At 40.2% G+C, this 15,553-nt stretch overlaps 1 protein-coding gene across 4 annotated transcripts in view; it reads right to left on the bottom strand.

Moving 5' to 3' along the window:
- TRIM24 (tripartite motif containing 24) overlaps positions 1-13,044 on the bottom strand; it is a 101,166-nt gene extending 88,122 nt beyond the window's left edge. For 2 of the 4 annotated variants that reach the window (XM_044246666.1, XM_044246667.1), the window contains exon 1: positions 12,455-13,044. In XM_044246666.1, the coding sequence (XP_044102601.1) occupies positions 12,455-12,818 (364 nt within the window). In that variant the 5' untranslated portion in view covers positions 12,819-13,044. The remainder of the gene's footprint in view (positions 1-12,454) is intronic. The other 2 variants (XM_044246665.1, XM_044246664.1) reach the window with 2 other exon arrangements.
- Between the last annotated feature and the right edge of the window lie 2,509 nt (positions 13,045-15,553).

The following is a 15,553-nucleotide window of genomic DNA, read 5'->3' as shown; positions in this document are numbered from 1 at the left end:
CAGTTGGCTGAGTATGTGTCTCAATTCACATTTTCTGTGAAAATCTTAAAAACCTTTACTCCACAGTCTTCCAGATTCAAGTACTAATGTTGGAGAATCTAATGATAATTTGGCATTCTTTCCATCTAACTAATGTAGTCTTTTTGTGTAGACGCCCAAAGTATTACTTTTTTTAAGATTTTAAAGCCCTAGAACATGTTTCAGTGGTGGCTGTTGTTTCAGCTTTTCTAAGCACACAGTGAATCCCTATAATACAAATGTTTATCTTTTAACATTTTCTTGTTTTTGTTTTTGCTTTTTTCCAAATAGTCTCCAGGTACTATTAATGTCCATATATTTATGTGCATATGCATATAAGATCTTCTTGTCACTTCATGAATTTTTTTTATCTCTTTACTTGATTTGTTTTCACCTGTTCTTTTCCATCATTTCTTTCTTTCATGGTACTTTCTAGAGAGTCTACTCATTCAAGAACTTTCCTGATTCATCTTCATTTCTGAAGAATTTTTAATTACTTCCTCAAGTCCATCACTTTTTCTTTTCATGACCTTCTATAGCATAGGAGCTTATTTCTAAACTTTCTAATTCGATTTCTATTTTTTTCCTAACATACTGTTTAATTTTCCCAGCTCATTTTTTAGAAATCGGTTTCATTGTATCTCTGCTTTGAGACAAAGGATCCTGCTACCTTCATTTCCTCAGATCTGTTATTCAGAACTTTCATTTTTTTTCTTATACTATCTTTCAATTAAATTATAGTACTTTCTATAAATCGTATTATAGTAGAAGGGGTTTTCCTATACTCGATCTGTAAAAAGACGAAGATAGCTTTCCTAGATTGAGTTGTAAGGTTTCCTCTTATGCTGTTACCACAAAGCATTCAAATCTATGGTACTTTAGCGGAACTACTTCCCTAAGATTTTCTAAGATCCGCCTCCTCCATGCCCCCTTGCCACAGGTATCTGAGCCTTTTCTCTTCTTTGCCTCCAAATTCCTACTCTCATCACCTTTTATTTATTTGCAGCAGTTTCTTCTCAGTGTGGGGCTCTGTTCTTTGACTAAATATTTCGAAGAATCTCATCTCAGGAACCAGGCTGTCCCCGCCTCCCTCGTACTTTTGGGCAGCAAACGGTCTCATTTCAAACCTGATTAGCAGTTTGTGGACCACACTTTGAATAGCACTGCTCTAAAATACTCTGCTTTTTTAGAGAGGTGCTGGGTAGCTCTAGAAGAAGGCAGATAGGTATCACTATAAATGTATGATCTCTAGAAGCAAGTGGGCCTCACCAAGATCTGCAATCATGCTACATTTTACTGGGAAATGCAATCCACTCTGAACACACAGACAAACCTTCTATATATACACCTAATCTTGCCTTCTCCCCTGTGGACAGATAACAAAACCTCTCTCCTATCCAAAGTCACCAACCTCTCCAACCTATGCCTTGGATCATTCCTAACCTGCCTTCTCAGAACCCTCACACACTCACTTACAAATCCCTTCTTTGATATGTTCAATAGCTCACTTGACTGAACTTTTCCACTTTTCACATAAACATGCTTAAGCCTTTCCTATTTAGGCAATAAACAAGAAACCCTCACTATCTCCCAATTTTTCTCCCCACGTATTTCCTTATCCCTTTAAACTTCTCCAGAATTGTCTTAACTGCCCACCCATTATATACCTACCCATTACGGTATCCCCTTCTACTTCTCCACCAAAATATGCTTTTGCACGACTGCCATGTTTCTAACACTCAAAATGTTTTTGGCCTCTCTTATTTGACCTTGCAGGAACACCACACTGTGAAGCACCACTGCCTTTCCTTCCTTGCCTTCCATGACACTGTATCTTCCTGGTTTTCTTGTACCTCTTCTCAGTCTCCTTTCTAGGTTTCCATCCTACATACCCATTACATGTTTGATTTCCTAAAGTCCTGTCCTAGGTAATCTCCTCACTCTAATCTCCAAAGAAGAAGGGAAAGGAACAGAGGACAAAAGAAGACCAAAAACGAAGGGTCGAAGAAGTGGGAGGAAATCTTAATACCAAAAGATAGGTGAGAAAGTGAGCTGAGGAAAATCAGTAAAAGCTAACTTGCATACAACACACAAGTCAAATATAGAAGACTGATGAGGACCAGAAGAAACATAAATCAACATGCACCAGTACAAAGAAACAGACACTAGGAATGTCATGTGCTAGATAGAGGCTCTCCTCCTGGTTATCCGTAATGCTGAATATAGACAGTCAAGAGATCCCAGAGATCCTTGATTTATTCATAATCAAGGTAAAAATAGAGACTGTCTGGTAGTTATGATTCCCAATTATTATAAATGACAGTTTTCTTTTAAATTTATTGTATCATGACAAGAGTACCTATGGACTATGATATTTTAGAAGAAATCAGAACAAAGTTTTCTTAGGAATCCTCTATTTTTACAACTTAGAAGAGGATATGAAAACCATTTTTAAAGATGAGGTAAACAGAGAAAAACACTGAGGCAATTCAGCTGATAGTTATATTCACATGTTGTCTTAAAAACAAGTATTTGAACATGCACCTATATATTTATTTATTATGTGTATATATACTACAAAACTAGTGTACCCTGTATATAATATATCACACAAACAAGACATTTTGGAAGACTAAAATCAGGGTTAAATATTTTTAAATACCTTGCTAATCACGATAGCTTAATACCACTATTCTCTAATGGTCCAAGATACAATACACACTTGGGCGCAGTTTGCCATTAATATAGAGGATGTCAGTCATTTTCAAAGAGTCTTCTCAATAATTCTGAAACTTTTAGGCCCAATTATTAGATTTGGTTAGAAAATCACTTCTGTTAACCTCACAATAAGACTGATAAAGAACCTATGACGTTATCAGTTCTGCCACTCCAATGCTTTCATACTTTCAAATTAGTATTATCTTTATCATAGCTGAAAATGAGACTTCAAAGATTCAGATAATTTAGGGCTGCTGGAAAATCGTGACTCCCATCAAGTCCATACACCTAATAAAATGAAAAACAAAATGGAGCAGCAATAATTACAGCTTTCTATAGAACACATATTTCCTTGCTGGCTAAACCACCGACTGCATATTCAGGTGCCAGGAAATGACAAATACCTATCCCTGTACATGACACTAAAGAAGTCGTCAAATATGGGAAGCCCTGAGGACCTTTCTGTATTTTCCTAAACTGCAGAGGAGCCAAGTTATCAGCATCCAACCTTGATGACAGACTTAAATGCAACTCTCTATTCTATTAATTGAAGTTGGGGACCACTTTTTATTGCCATTACACATGTGCCCTACATCCTACAACTTAGGGATTCTCCAGGCTGCTGAAACTGAAGGGCTTTTTTAAGTGGCCTCCATATGGGAATTTCCCAGGAACTGAGATTACAGGGTTTTTTATGTCAGGGTCTTGGTAAGGGCCTATCATGATCTTCAATTTTTGTCAGTCATTTTAGTTAAAAATAGAGGTTACAAACTATAAGCCAACTTATCCAAGAACATGTAAATTGTGTTATAATACATGTCTATGCATGTAGGGGTGGAGTGGGGATCACAAAAGGGTCTGGAGTATAGAAATCCTACTACCTCCAGAGCAGCTGTGTCTAGTTTGGTTGTACAGCACAAGGGACTACTTAATTTAAGAGGGCAAATAAAGATTAATATGCATTCCACTTCTTATGCCATGTAGTTGTTGGTGCTACATATGCCAAGAGGACATGTATTCCTAACTCTGTCAAAGATACCTTTTGGACTTGCAGCAGCCCTCATTCCTCCCCCTTAGAATACTCTGTATGCTATATGCAAAATGTAGCCATTTGACATGCTTATTCATGTGACCATTCATGCTTATTCATGTTTATTATTCATGCTTATTCATGTGACATTCCACTTATCAAGTACTTTAAAGCTTAACTTTAAAAAGTTCTGTTTTCCTTCAACTCAATGAATTATGTTACCTCATTATGTGTGACACACATCCCATTCTGGAGACTACTGGTCTGGTATGTACTTGAAAATGAAGATGTAAATTTGAGAAAGGGGTCAAGGTTATAAGAAGAAATGTAGGGCTCATGCATTTAGGATGATAGTTTAACTTGGTGAGACCTAGAGACACAAGAACCAAATTACCCACATGTAAGTATATTAAAAAGGAGCAATGCAATCTAAAAATGGTATTTTGACATCAACTTTTCCACCAGGACAGCGTAACCAGTAACAAGACAAGTTTGTCTACCATAAACAACTGTATGTAACTGGGAAGAATACGCAACTGTCTTCCGGCATTGGACAACAGGCAATGAGGACTGTGATCCCTGAAAAAGGGGACATTCAGGAGGTGAACTCTAAGATGTCCTGATACTCTGCCTGGGGACTATTTCCCAACCATAACGTAGGCAGCAAGAGCCTAAATAGAACATAGCTTAAAAAGCCTGAGAAAGATCTGGGGCTTGAAACAAATTAAACACCAAAGAGAGGAGAGCCCCAAATAGTGAGGGTGCCCGCTGTCTCTCCAGGGTTTCTCCAAGTCCTTGGCTGAAGGATACCATGCATGTGCACAGCAAGACTTTGCGAAGCTTACCAGAGAACAGTAGCTAAGGGATTGAGAAAAACAAAGATACTAGAGGCCCAGGAGGAACAAAGAGAAAACAAAGTCTTAAACTTGACCATACTTATAATTACTTAAAATGTAAATGGTTAAACAATTAAAAGCAAAAATTTATAGATTGGATTTAAAAAGCAAGACACTACTATTCACTATGTACAAGAGACCTACTTTAAATAGAAAGGTTAAAGGTAAAAGAATGGAAAAATACACCATTCAAACAGAGGTAGAAAACAGGTATAGTTGTATTAACCTAAGACAATGCAGACTTCATGAAAAAGTAGTATGAGAGAGAAAGAATATTTCATAGTGTTCAAAAGGCAGACAATCAATTAGATAAAGCTTCAAAATACTTGCAGCAAAAATCAGCATTAAAGGAATAAAAAGGTCAAAAACCATGAGATTTTAACATTCTTCTCTCCATTACAGATAGAACAATTAGAACTACCCCCCCAAAAAAGAAAACCAAACCAAAACAAAGATTTTCACAACACTATCAAACAACTTGACCTAACTGACATGTACAGAACTACACCAAACAACTGTGGACATAATTTAAATTATTTTCAAATACACACAGACCGTTCACCAAGAAAGATAATATATTAGGAAATCAAATGTCTCAATAACTTCAAAAGAGTGAAGTCTTACAGACTTAACAAAAAAGTAGAGTATTTTTTTCTTGCTACAATGGCGTAAGTGATACAGAAAATCCTCAAATAACTTTAAATTCTTTTTAAGATTTTATTTATTTATTTATTTGACAGACAGATCACAAGTAGGCAGAGAGGCAGGCAGAGAGAGAGGAAGAAGCAGGCTCCCCACTGAGCAGAAAGCCCCAGGCGGGGGGGGGGGGCTCAATTCCAGGACTCTGGGATCAGGACCTAAGCCCAAGGAAAGGGCTTTAACCCACTGAGCCACCCAGGCGCAACCCCCTCCCCCACCCCGCCTCCAAATAACTTTAAATTAACACATTTCTGAGCAATCCATCAGTCACAAAAGAAATCACAAGAAAAATTTTAAAATATTTTAATAGAATGTTAAAAACACAAAATTTGTTTGAGGTGGCCAACATGTGTGCTTAGAGAGCACACCCTTAGAGAGCTCTAACCTTACAGCAGAGACAAGAAGTAAAATTAACAAAGCCAAAAGTTAGTTGATAAGCCCTTAGGAATAGCAAGCAAGAAAAAGAGCAAACACTACGAATAGAAACAAAGGAGGTCTGGGACATTGTTCAGGCCCTGAAAGCATTAAAAGGGAAAGGAAATGTGTGAACAAATATATGCTAAAAATGTACCAATTAGATGAAACAGAAAATTTTCAATTTATCTAAAAGGATTCATGAAGAAATAAAACATCTGAACAGCCCTTCATCAAGTAAAGACACTGAATTCCTAATCAAAAACCTTCTCATAAACAAAACTCTAAACCCAAATGGATTCATTGAGTTCTGTCAAATATTTAAAGAATTAATAGTAATTTTACAAAACCTTTTTCAGAAAACTAGAGATGGAATACTTTATATAGTTTTTGAGGCCAGTTACTACCCTGATACCAAAATCAGATAAAGATACAAGAAAACTCTTATCACCAATATTCCCCAAGAACATAAAAAAAGTCCTTAAAATATTAGCAAATCAAATCCAGAAGTACACAAACAGGATAATACATGGTGACCAAGCAGAGCATATCCCAAGAATGCAAGATAGGTTTAACATCTTCACCACATTAACAGAAAAAGGTGAAAACCCAGATCACCATTTTAACAGATGCAGAAACTGCATTTAACAAAATTCATCATCCAACACAATCAAAATCCACAGCACACTATGAACAGAAGGGAGCTTCTTAATTTTGATAATAGGCAACTGTAAAAAGCTAATAGTTCTAACATATGATGAACAACTAACGTTATCCTCCTAAGATCAGGAATAAGGCAAGAATGTCACCTCTCATTTAACAGTGAAATTAAACTTCTATTCAATATTGAACTGGAGGTCCTATTTAGTTCAATAAAGGAAGAAGATAACAGAAATTAGGAAAGAAAGAAGTAAAACTATCTACCTGTGAGCAACAGGATAGTCTAAGAAGAAAATCTTAATAGACAAAAAACCTATGATTTTTAAAATAAAAACTACTAAGATTTAATCATAGAATTTAGAAAGATAATGGGATACAATCAATATACAAAAGTAAATTGTATTTTAGCTATCAACAATTGGAAATGGTATTTCCTAAAAATACCAGTATCATTAAACAACATCATAAAATATTTTTGGAATAAACTAAAATACTGTGCAAGACTACTATGATAAAATAGTGTTGAAAGCAATTAAAGATCTAAATAGGAGATAAAACATGTTTATAGATAGGAATACTCAATGTTGTTAGATCATTCTCCCCAAGTAGCATCTGGATTTAATGCAATTCTAATCAAAATCGTAGCAGGCTTCTGTGTAGAAATTAACAAGATGATTCTAAAATTTATGAAGAAATGTAAATGACTTCAAAAAGCAAAACAATTTAACAAAACTGTCCAACTGAAAATTTACTTTAAAAGCTATGGCAACAGGGGCACCTGGGTGGCTCAGTCGGTTAAGCGGCTGCCTTCAGCTTAGGTCACCATCCAAGGGTCCTGGGCTGGAGCCCCACACCAAGCTCCCTGCCCAGCAGCAAGTCTATTTCTGCTTCTCCCTCTCCATCTGCCCCTCCCTCTGCTCATGCTCCCGTGTGCTCTCTGGTGCTGTCATATAAATAAATAAAGTCTTTAAAAAAAAAAAGAAAGAAAGAAAGAACCTATACCAATTAAAGAAAAACAACCCACTTATTACTGACTGGATAGCTCAAAAGAACAGAAAAGTGTATAGAAATAGAGCCAGACATATATGTTCAACTGATTTTTAACAAAAATGCCAAAGTGATATAATGGGAAAAGTACCCTTTTCAATAAATGGTACTTTAACATATGGTTGAAAACATGAACCTCAACTCTTATGCCTCATATAAAAATTGCTCAAAATAGATGATACACCTAAATATAAAAACCAAAATTTTATAAAGTGCTGAAAGGACAAAGTCTTAGTAAACTTAGGGTAGGCAAAGAATTAACTATAAAAGAAAAAAAAATGACAAATCAGATTTAAGTAAAATTTAAAACTTCAGCTCTTCAAAAGACACTATTAAGAAAATGAAGAGGCAAGCCACAGGAGTAAATATGTGCATGTGTCTAACAAAGGACCAGGACACAGAATGTATATCAAGAATATTTACTTTTCAATAATGTAACCAATTACATAATTTTAAAAATCTACAAAAGACAAACTGAAATTCTACCAAAAAGCTGTAATAACTAATAAGCACATCATTATTCATCAGGGAAATGAAAATTAAAACCATGAGACTCCCTTTGCACATACTAGAATGAGTAAAATTAAAGACTAACACCCAAACTGGCGAGGATATGAACCAACTGGAATTCTCAAACGTTGCTGGAAGGAATGCAAAACAGTACAACCAGTGTAAATACACATTTATGATGCAAACAAGAAATTCCAATTCTAAGTATTTACTCAAGGAAATGAACACATCCACATAAAGACTTGTCTACAAATATTTGTAACAGTTTTATTCATAATAGCCCCTAATTCAAAACAATAGTATAATTTCCATTAACAGGTGAATACCATATATAGAACTGTTTATGTACAAAACTGGTAGGCAATATGAATCTGTCTCAAATACTATTAATTCTCTGGCATTGTATCTTGTACTCACAAGGTGATTTATACCTCTCACCAAGAACCCAAAAAAATTATATCCCAGAATTGACAGTTACATGTTATAGACTGCCAGTTAAGAAGTGTAAGAAAACTGGGCGCCTGGGTGGCTCAGTGGGTTACGCCTCTGCCTTCGGCTCAGGTCATGATCCCAGGGTCCTGAGATCAAGCCTGGCATCGGGCTCTCTGCTCAGCGGGGAGCCTGCTTCCTCCTCTCTCTCTGCCTGCCTCTCTGCCTCCTTATGATCTCTGTCTGTCAGAAAAATAAATTAAATCTTAAAAAAAAAAAAAGTGTAAGAAAACTGATGGATTCCTATTTTTTACTCTCCATGGACAAATAATGTGACCCTTTTCAAGAGTATGCCCAGTATTCTTGTAAAAATACCTTAGGGTGAGGGAATGGGGTAACTGGGTGATGGGCATTAAGGAGGGCACAAGATGTGATGAACACTGGGAGTAACAGGCAACCAATAAATTATTGAACACTACATCTGAAACTAATCATATACTATATGTTGGCTAATTTAATATAAACAAAAAATTAAAAAGAAAAAAATAGCTTAGAGCTTGCAACTCTTACTGAACACTACACGAATGCCATAAAATATTGCACAATGTTGTAACACTTCTTTAAGATCAGTTCGGCTTCTGACTTCAGGTACCTATAATGTACCTAAAGAAAATCTATTTTCTAAGCTCTTCCCTCTTTCCTGGATATAACCTCACACTAAGAAAATGACAGTCACACCTGAGGTAGTCATCCAACTTTTAGCATGTGGTCACTCAACCTCATTCCTTCCAACTGGCAGCCTTACAAAGGACAGTTTCAACCCATGTTCTCAATGAAGTGTTGGGAACTAGCGTAATTGTGTCTGAGCATTTATAAATTATAATATTTATCTTTTTGGTATTATAAGTGAGCCTTATTTTTTTTTCACAAAAAAATACTTTAGAAGGATTTATTTTCTATGAATTTCATTTAGGATTAACAGGGAGCACCAAAAATTACTAAATAGAAAAATTCGGCCTGATAGTGTTGAAAACTATTATTCTATACCTTGAATTTTGGTATTGATTTCCTAAAGAATCCTCTTATGATCATTTTGTTTTGGAATATAATACTGCTTGAATTAAAGAAACACTAGGGTTTAATACTATACTCTAGAATTCTACAAATACACCAAGCTCTCTGGAGGGTGGGCCTAGAAATCTAAAATTTTTTAAGATTTTTATTTATTTCAGAGAAAGAGTGTGGGGGAAAAGGCAGGGAGGAGGGGCAGAGGAAGAGGCAGATGCAGGCTCTCTGCTGAGCACAGAGTCTGCTACCAGGTAGGGGCTAGGATCCCAGGATCCTGAGATCATGACCTGGCCTGAAGGGAGACACTTAACCAACTGAGCCACCCAGGCACCTCTAGAAATATAAATTTTTAATAAATACACCAGTGACTCTAGTACAGCTACAAATTTGAAAACCACTATCTAAATCTAAAAGGGAAGAGTGTAACTACAACATGATTGTGGCCTCCACAAAACTTGTTTTGTTTGACCTATAGAATGTGCCTGTGTGCATGTTTATTATTTTTATTTTTTTTAATTTACTTGCCAATATCTAATACTAGAGAAAGCTCTCACAGAAATCCGGGCTTCAGACTTCTCATTAGGAAAAATTATATACATATATACATCCTTTAATACTGGTCCTCCCCTCTCTTGCATGACAACCTGCTGGAGCTTAGTTTGCTTCCTCTCTCTCCCTTTCCCTTCCCCCTCATTCCTATTATTTCACCCCCAGATCATAGGTCTCTAACTCAGCGAGTTAGCTTAGCTCCTGCAGGTATTAAAGTCTGACCCATAATGACTATCCAGTTTCATTAGGAGAATGCAGTACAGGTGATCAAATGAACCCTATATATTTACAAAATGTACTGGCTCAAGTTTTACTTCAGCTAGTATTAGTTTGCAAGGAGAGAAGGGAGAATATATGCAAGTCGGTAAGATTCAGGATAGATGTATCTTTAATTTATTGAACATAACCCTAACTTCTCTTGTACTGTATTTAAAATACCATTGTTAGAGACTTTGTCTTTCTTAGTATAAACAAAAACATTACCTTCTAATTTAAATGCTTTCTTGGAACTCTTGCTGATAATACAAACACCAAGATAAAATACATTGAAAGACTAGAATTACACAGAACATTTTGAGAAATCTGAAATTGAAAACGTGTTTTCAGAGTTATTATTACCCATGTTCTCATTCATTCAGTTCTAAGCATTATGGCCAGGAATATGATAAGTCTTAATTCTAGAATTATGCAAAACCCAGATCCTAATCGGCTACCAACCTGCTTGACCAATTAAAATATAAATAAGGGAAACCTTAAAATGTGTCTAAAAATTAAGAACTAAGATTGAAGTTTCACTTATACGAAATTTCCACAGGTGAGCCACATCAGAGAAAACAGTGTGAAAGATCTGAGACTTCAGCCTACTTGCAAGCTAGCTTACCATTTGGTACAAGATACAAAGACTCAGGGATGAGACAAGGGGCAGTTTATTAGTTACTCACAATAACATAAGCCAGAGCATCAACATTTTTGCACTGGTTGCCAGAATTCCATTTCCCACCAGTCAAGGTGAAAAGGGCCAGCTGACACCTGCAGAGGAGTGGATTGTGTTACCCAGGAGGACACCTAAGCTTAGAGAAGCCCAATCTTTTATCATGGGCAGTAAGCATGTCGGCCTTTTACTCCAGTAGACATTAACTGGACCATGTGCATGCCTGATCTTTGCTCGGGTGGAAGACACTATCTCTGTCTTTCAAGGCTGATTCTTACAGAAACATCTTCTAAAAATAGAAACAAAGGGCAGTCAGTACCTCCCTGTCACGACCTGCAGAAACTGAGCGACCCATGGAAAATTGGCTCCCTCAACTAGATACTGTTTGTAACATATAATCAAATGAAGAGTCTAAAACCACTATTTATGCATCAATTTTATATATACCCCTTGACCCAGCTTCAATTATTTAATCAGCATTTTATCTTGAATCAACTAGACCCTCTAACAGAAAGTATGTATTAAAAATGAAGTATTCCCCCTTTTCCAGTTACTTTCTATTTTTTAAAAAATAGGTGCTCCAACATTTGCACTATCACAATTTAAAATCCTCAAGCATTCTTCCAGAATAACTACTGTACTTACTTCGACTAACTTTAAATGTTTCAAACCTGTTAACGTTAGCAAAGGGAACTACCTGTCAAAAGTCTCATTATACCGTAACAAATACCACAAAGAGAACAGTAACTTCAACATTTCTAGCTGTCCTCTACGAAATACAAGAAAAGCCTGCCCCCCAAGTCACTTTGTTCTGTTTCTCTTTACCCTTTACCGTTTCAAAAGAAAATCTTCCAATGAGAAAAGACAACAAAATGCCGTTTCTTTTGGTTCCTTTGTCCCTAGCAGAAGGGAGTAAAATCGGGGACTCGTTAAGGTAAAGAACCTGAAACAGGCAAGATAGTAAACAGACGGCATCCAACCTGTAATCAATCACCGAAGAAAGTCACCATCACTTCATCTTCATCCCTCCCTTCCCCCCTCCAGCTCAAATAACGTGGGTATACACGAGATGATTAGGATCATATGGACCCGGACACAAAGCTTTGGGGAGGCAGAGGGTAGCAGTTAACAAGATGCAGTCGGCAAAGAATCCGAGATACCCACTCGAGCCCACTCCAACAGAGGTTTTCAAAAGTGCGGGTCGCCCGGGCCACCCAACCCCGGAGGAGAACGCCGAGCAGCAGGAGGAGCGGCAGCGGCGCCGCCAAGTCCTCAGCACCCGTGGAAGTTGCTCGCGGGGCGCGCGGCACGCCGCAGAGCGCGCGGGCCCTCCATGTCACCGCCGCCGACACAGACCCTCCTCCTCGCCCCTCCCCCGCCGCGCACCCCGGGCGGCGGCGACATGACAGCGGGTCGCGCCGCACAAGGGCGCTCGCCTCCCCGAGCCCCTCCCCGGGCTCCCCCGCGCCCACGGCCGGCTCTCACCTTGGGTGGCGAACGGCGAGGAGCCGCTGACCGGCGAGCCGGGGGCGGGGACGGGCGGCGGGGTCTCGGCCGAACCCAGCATGGGCGCGGGCAGCATGAGGTAGCGCTGGGGCGCGGGCAGGCAGCGCTGGCAGAAGGAGTGCAGGCAGGGCAGCAGCTTGGGCGCCCGGCTCTGGATGTTCTGGTGGCACACGGCGCAAGTGTCCAACAGGTTGAGCCGGGCCGCCTCGCCTCCGCGCTCCGAGTCGGGGCCCTGCCGACTCTCGGCCTCGTTCTCCCCGCTTGGCGCCGCCGAGGGCCCCCCGGCGGCCGCCGCCGAAGCCGCCGCGGCCGCCGTCGCCGCCTTCTCCACAGCCACCTCCATTGTCCTGCCCCCGCCGCCGCCGGGAAAGGGGGAGCGCGGTCTCCGCCTGCCGCCGCCCCCGACGACCTCCTCCGCCTCCTCCTCACAGGCCGCTTGGGTGACCCGCGGGAGAGGGAGGGAGGGCGGGCCGGGCCGAGGAAGCCTCCTCAGGCCCCGGGGATCCGCCTCCCGGGTGGCGCGGCCGGAAGAAGGGGATCTGTCAGCGGGAACCGTTCCTCGCACCGGGAAGGCTGCGCCCCGTCCGCTTCGCCAACCGCCGCGGCGCTCGTCGAATCCGCCCAGCCCGCCCTCGTCTCCCCGCCTTTCTCCCTGGGCCCCCGGCCCACCTCAAGCCCCGCCCCCACCCACCCTCTCCCAGCAACTGAGGCGACGGCAAGGAACGCGCCGCCCAATAGCCGCCGCGCCTGGCCAGGGGGCGGGGCCTGCCCGAGCCCGCGAGGCTCCGACGGCCGCGGCGGGAGGCTGGGAGGTGGGAAGGCGCTTGCCCAGCCCCGCCCCCACCGAACTCCTAGAGCCGCGGCTTCTGATTGGGCCTTTGTGTGTGTTTCGCTCCTCTGAAAAGATTAAGGGATCATTTGTTAATGACAGACCGACTAATTCGGTCCGCCTGTGTTAGCCCCTCCTATGGGGCGGAGCTCCACGGTGTGCACTCAACGCGGTTAATTAAGTAACTGCTCCGAAAAGTCTCGTTTTATTGCTGAAAGACCCGGGTCCTGTTGGAAGAGTAAATATGGTGGGAGGGTCAAAGGATGACGAAGTAGAGATTGTGAAGAGCAAACAAGGGAAGAATTTTATAAATGGAGAAATGTTGGTGAGAAAGATGCTGTCCACAGCATGGATGTGCCACCTGAATTCACTCTTCTCCATTATGAAATAAGGGAACATGAGGAATAAGGGTGGAGGTTCTCTTGCAAAGTCGGGAATTTTTAAAGGATTCCCCCCAGTGAAAAGGGTGAAATTAATTTTTAAAGTCAGTGATTTGCTTTTCAAATGAATAAAAATGGTTCTTTCTCCAAGAAACAAATATATAAAGATTGTTTGAAACTGTCTTTATTGTATGAATGTGGCATCGGTTTGAGAAATAAAAATAAATCTCAGTACTGAAGTCCAAGAAATTCCTTCAAAATTTTTTTCATTCTGCCCCCCAAAACACAGACTTACACAGAAGGGAGACACATTTTCACTAAAAAAAATGGCCAAATTTGGGGTGCCAGCCTGGCTCCGCCAGTAGAACATGTGACTCTTGATCTTAAGGTTGTAAGTTCAAGACCCATACTGGGAGTGGAGACTAAAAAAAATTGTTTTTTACGGAGCTTGAAGTATAGAAAAGGGGGGAGCAAACTTTTGTATACACATGTAAAAAAATTGTATGTAAGTGCCATTGTAAGTACAAATGAAATAGTGCTGGATCATTGAGGAAAGTGGGATAGGGTCAGAAGATCTTGTTAAAGTTGGAACAATCCTGGGAGAAAAAAACGCATGAAGGTGAGCAACTTGACTCTCCTTACCTTTTCCACTAGCCTCTTTCGCAAACAAATCCTAAATCCAATCACCATAGGCCTCCAAGAGTGAAGTTCTCCTTCTTAAGGACCTTCAGGGACTATCTATTTATTTTGTATGGTGGTAGTTACTTAAACCTTAGTTTGCATAAGAATCACCTGGCAAGCTGACTTAAAAGCAGGTTCTTCAGTTCATCCCCATATCCCAATTTTAGAAGCATCTGGTGACTATGATCTGGTTTGTCCAGGACAACCCTTAGGAAAATAGGGGCCATCTCAAATCTCTTAACCCACCTATCATCCCTCTATGATTTCATCCCTCTTCCTTCCTATACCTCTCAAGCTGATACTCCCTCTACTCTCATACTTTATGCACCAGCTGTGGAGGCTGAGAAAAATCAAAGCCATCCCACCTCAGGTTGAGCCTTAGTGCAGGTACAGCCATCTTAGCTCCAGCAGCCATCTCAGACTCCTGTGCCCAAGGGCTGAACTTTCTCCCACCCTGCTTTAGTAAGCCCCACGCTGCTTTGGTTCCAGAAACCCCCACCCTGCTTTAGTAACAGGAACCCATAAATACCCATGCCTTAACTAAGCTCAGGGTCCAAGTCCCTACTCCACTGCTTCGGGTATACTTGAGCCCAAGCTTAAGCATGTCAAATAAACCCTCGTGTAATTACATCGGTGTTGGCTCCTTGGGGGTCTCTCAGACATGAAAACTCGGGTGTAACACAGCAATTTTAATACCTCCCTGCTTTGCACATGCTGTTCCCTTTGTTTTGGAATGCTTTTCCCTAAAAATCAGACAAATTGTCTCCCTAAACCACCCCAGATGAAGTTCTTCATTCTTTCTCCAGAACTCATTCCGTGCCCCATCTTTTTGTAGCTGCACCTTGCAAATCTTTATATCCTAGGAAAGCAGATTCTGCTTTATAAATTAATGATTTAATATGCTAATAATTCATTACAGATTACAGGATATACAGGATTCATGCAGACTAAAGACAAGTGCCTTTTATTCCCTTTGATGATGGTGGTACAGAAGAAAAAATGAGGGTAAATTGTGGAAGTTTGTTTTTGGAGAATTCCACACAATTTGATAACAGCCCCTAGTTTAGTTTCTTAAATCCTCATGGATAATCAGTTTTAGAGAAAATTATTTTCCATATTCTTGGGCTTCCTAGTCTCATGTAGTTAAAGCAATCGTGTGTTTTAGTTTGTTCAACTATATATGGTTTC

The sequence above is a fragment of the Neovison vison genome, chromosome 4 (assembly GCF_020171115.1).
Source record: "Neovison vison isolate M4711 chromosome 4, ASM_NN_V1, whole genome shotgun sequence".
NCBI classification, from domain to species: domain Eukaryota; kingdom Metazoa; phylum Chordata; class Mammalia; order Carnivora; family Mustelidae; genus Neogale; species Neogale vison.
Note: the sequence above shows the minus strand (reverse complement) of the source record. Positions and strands in the feature narration are given on the sequence as shown.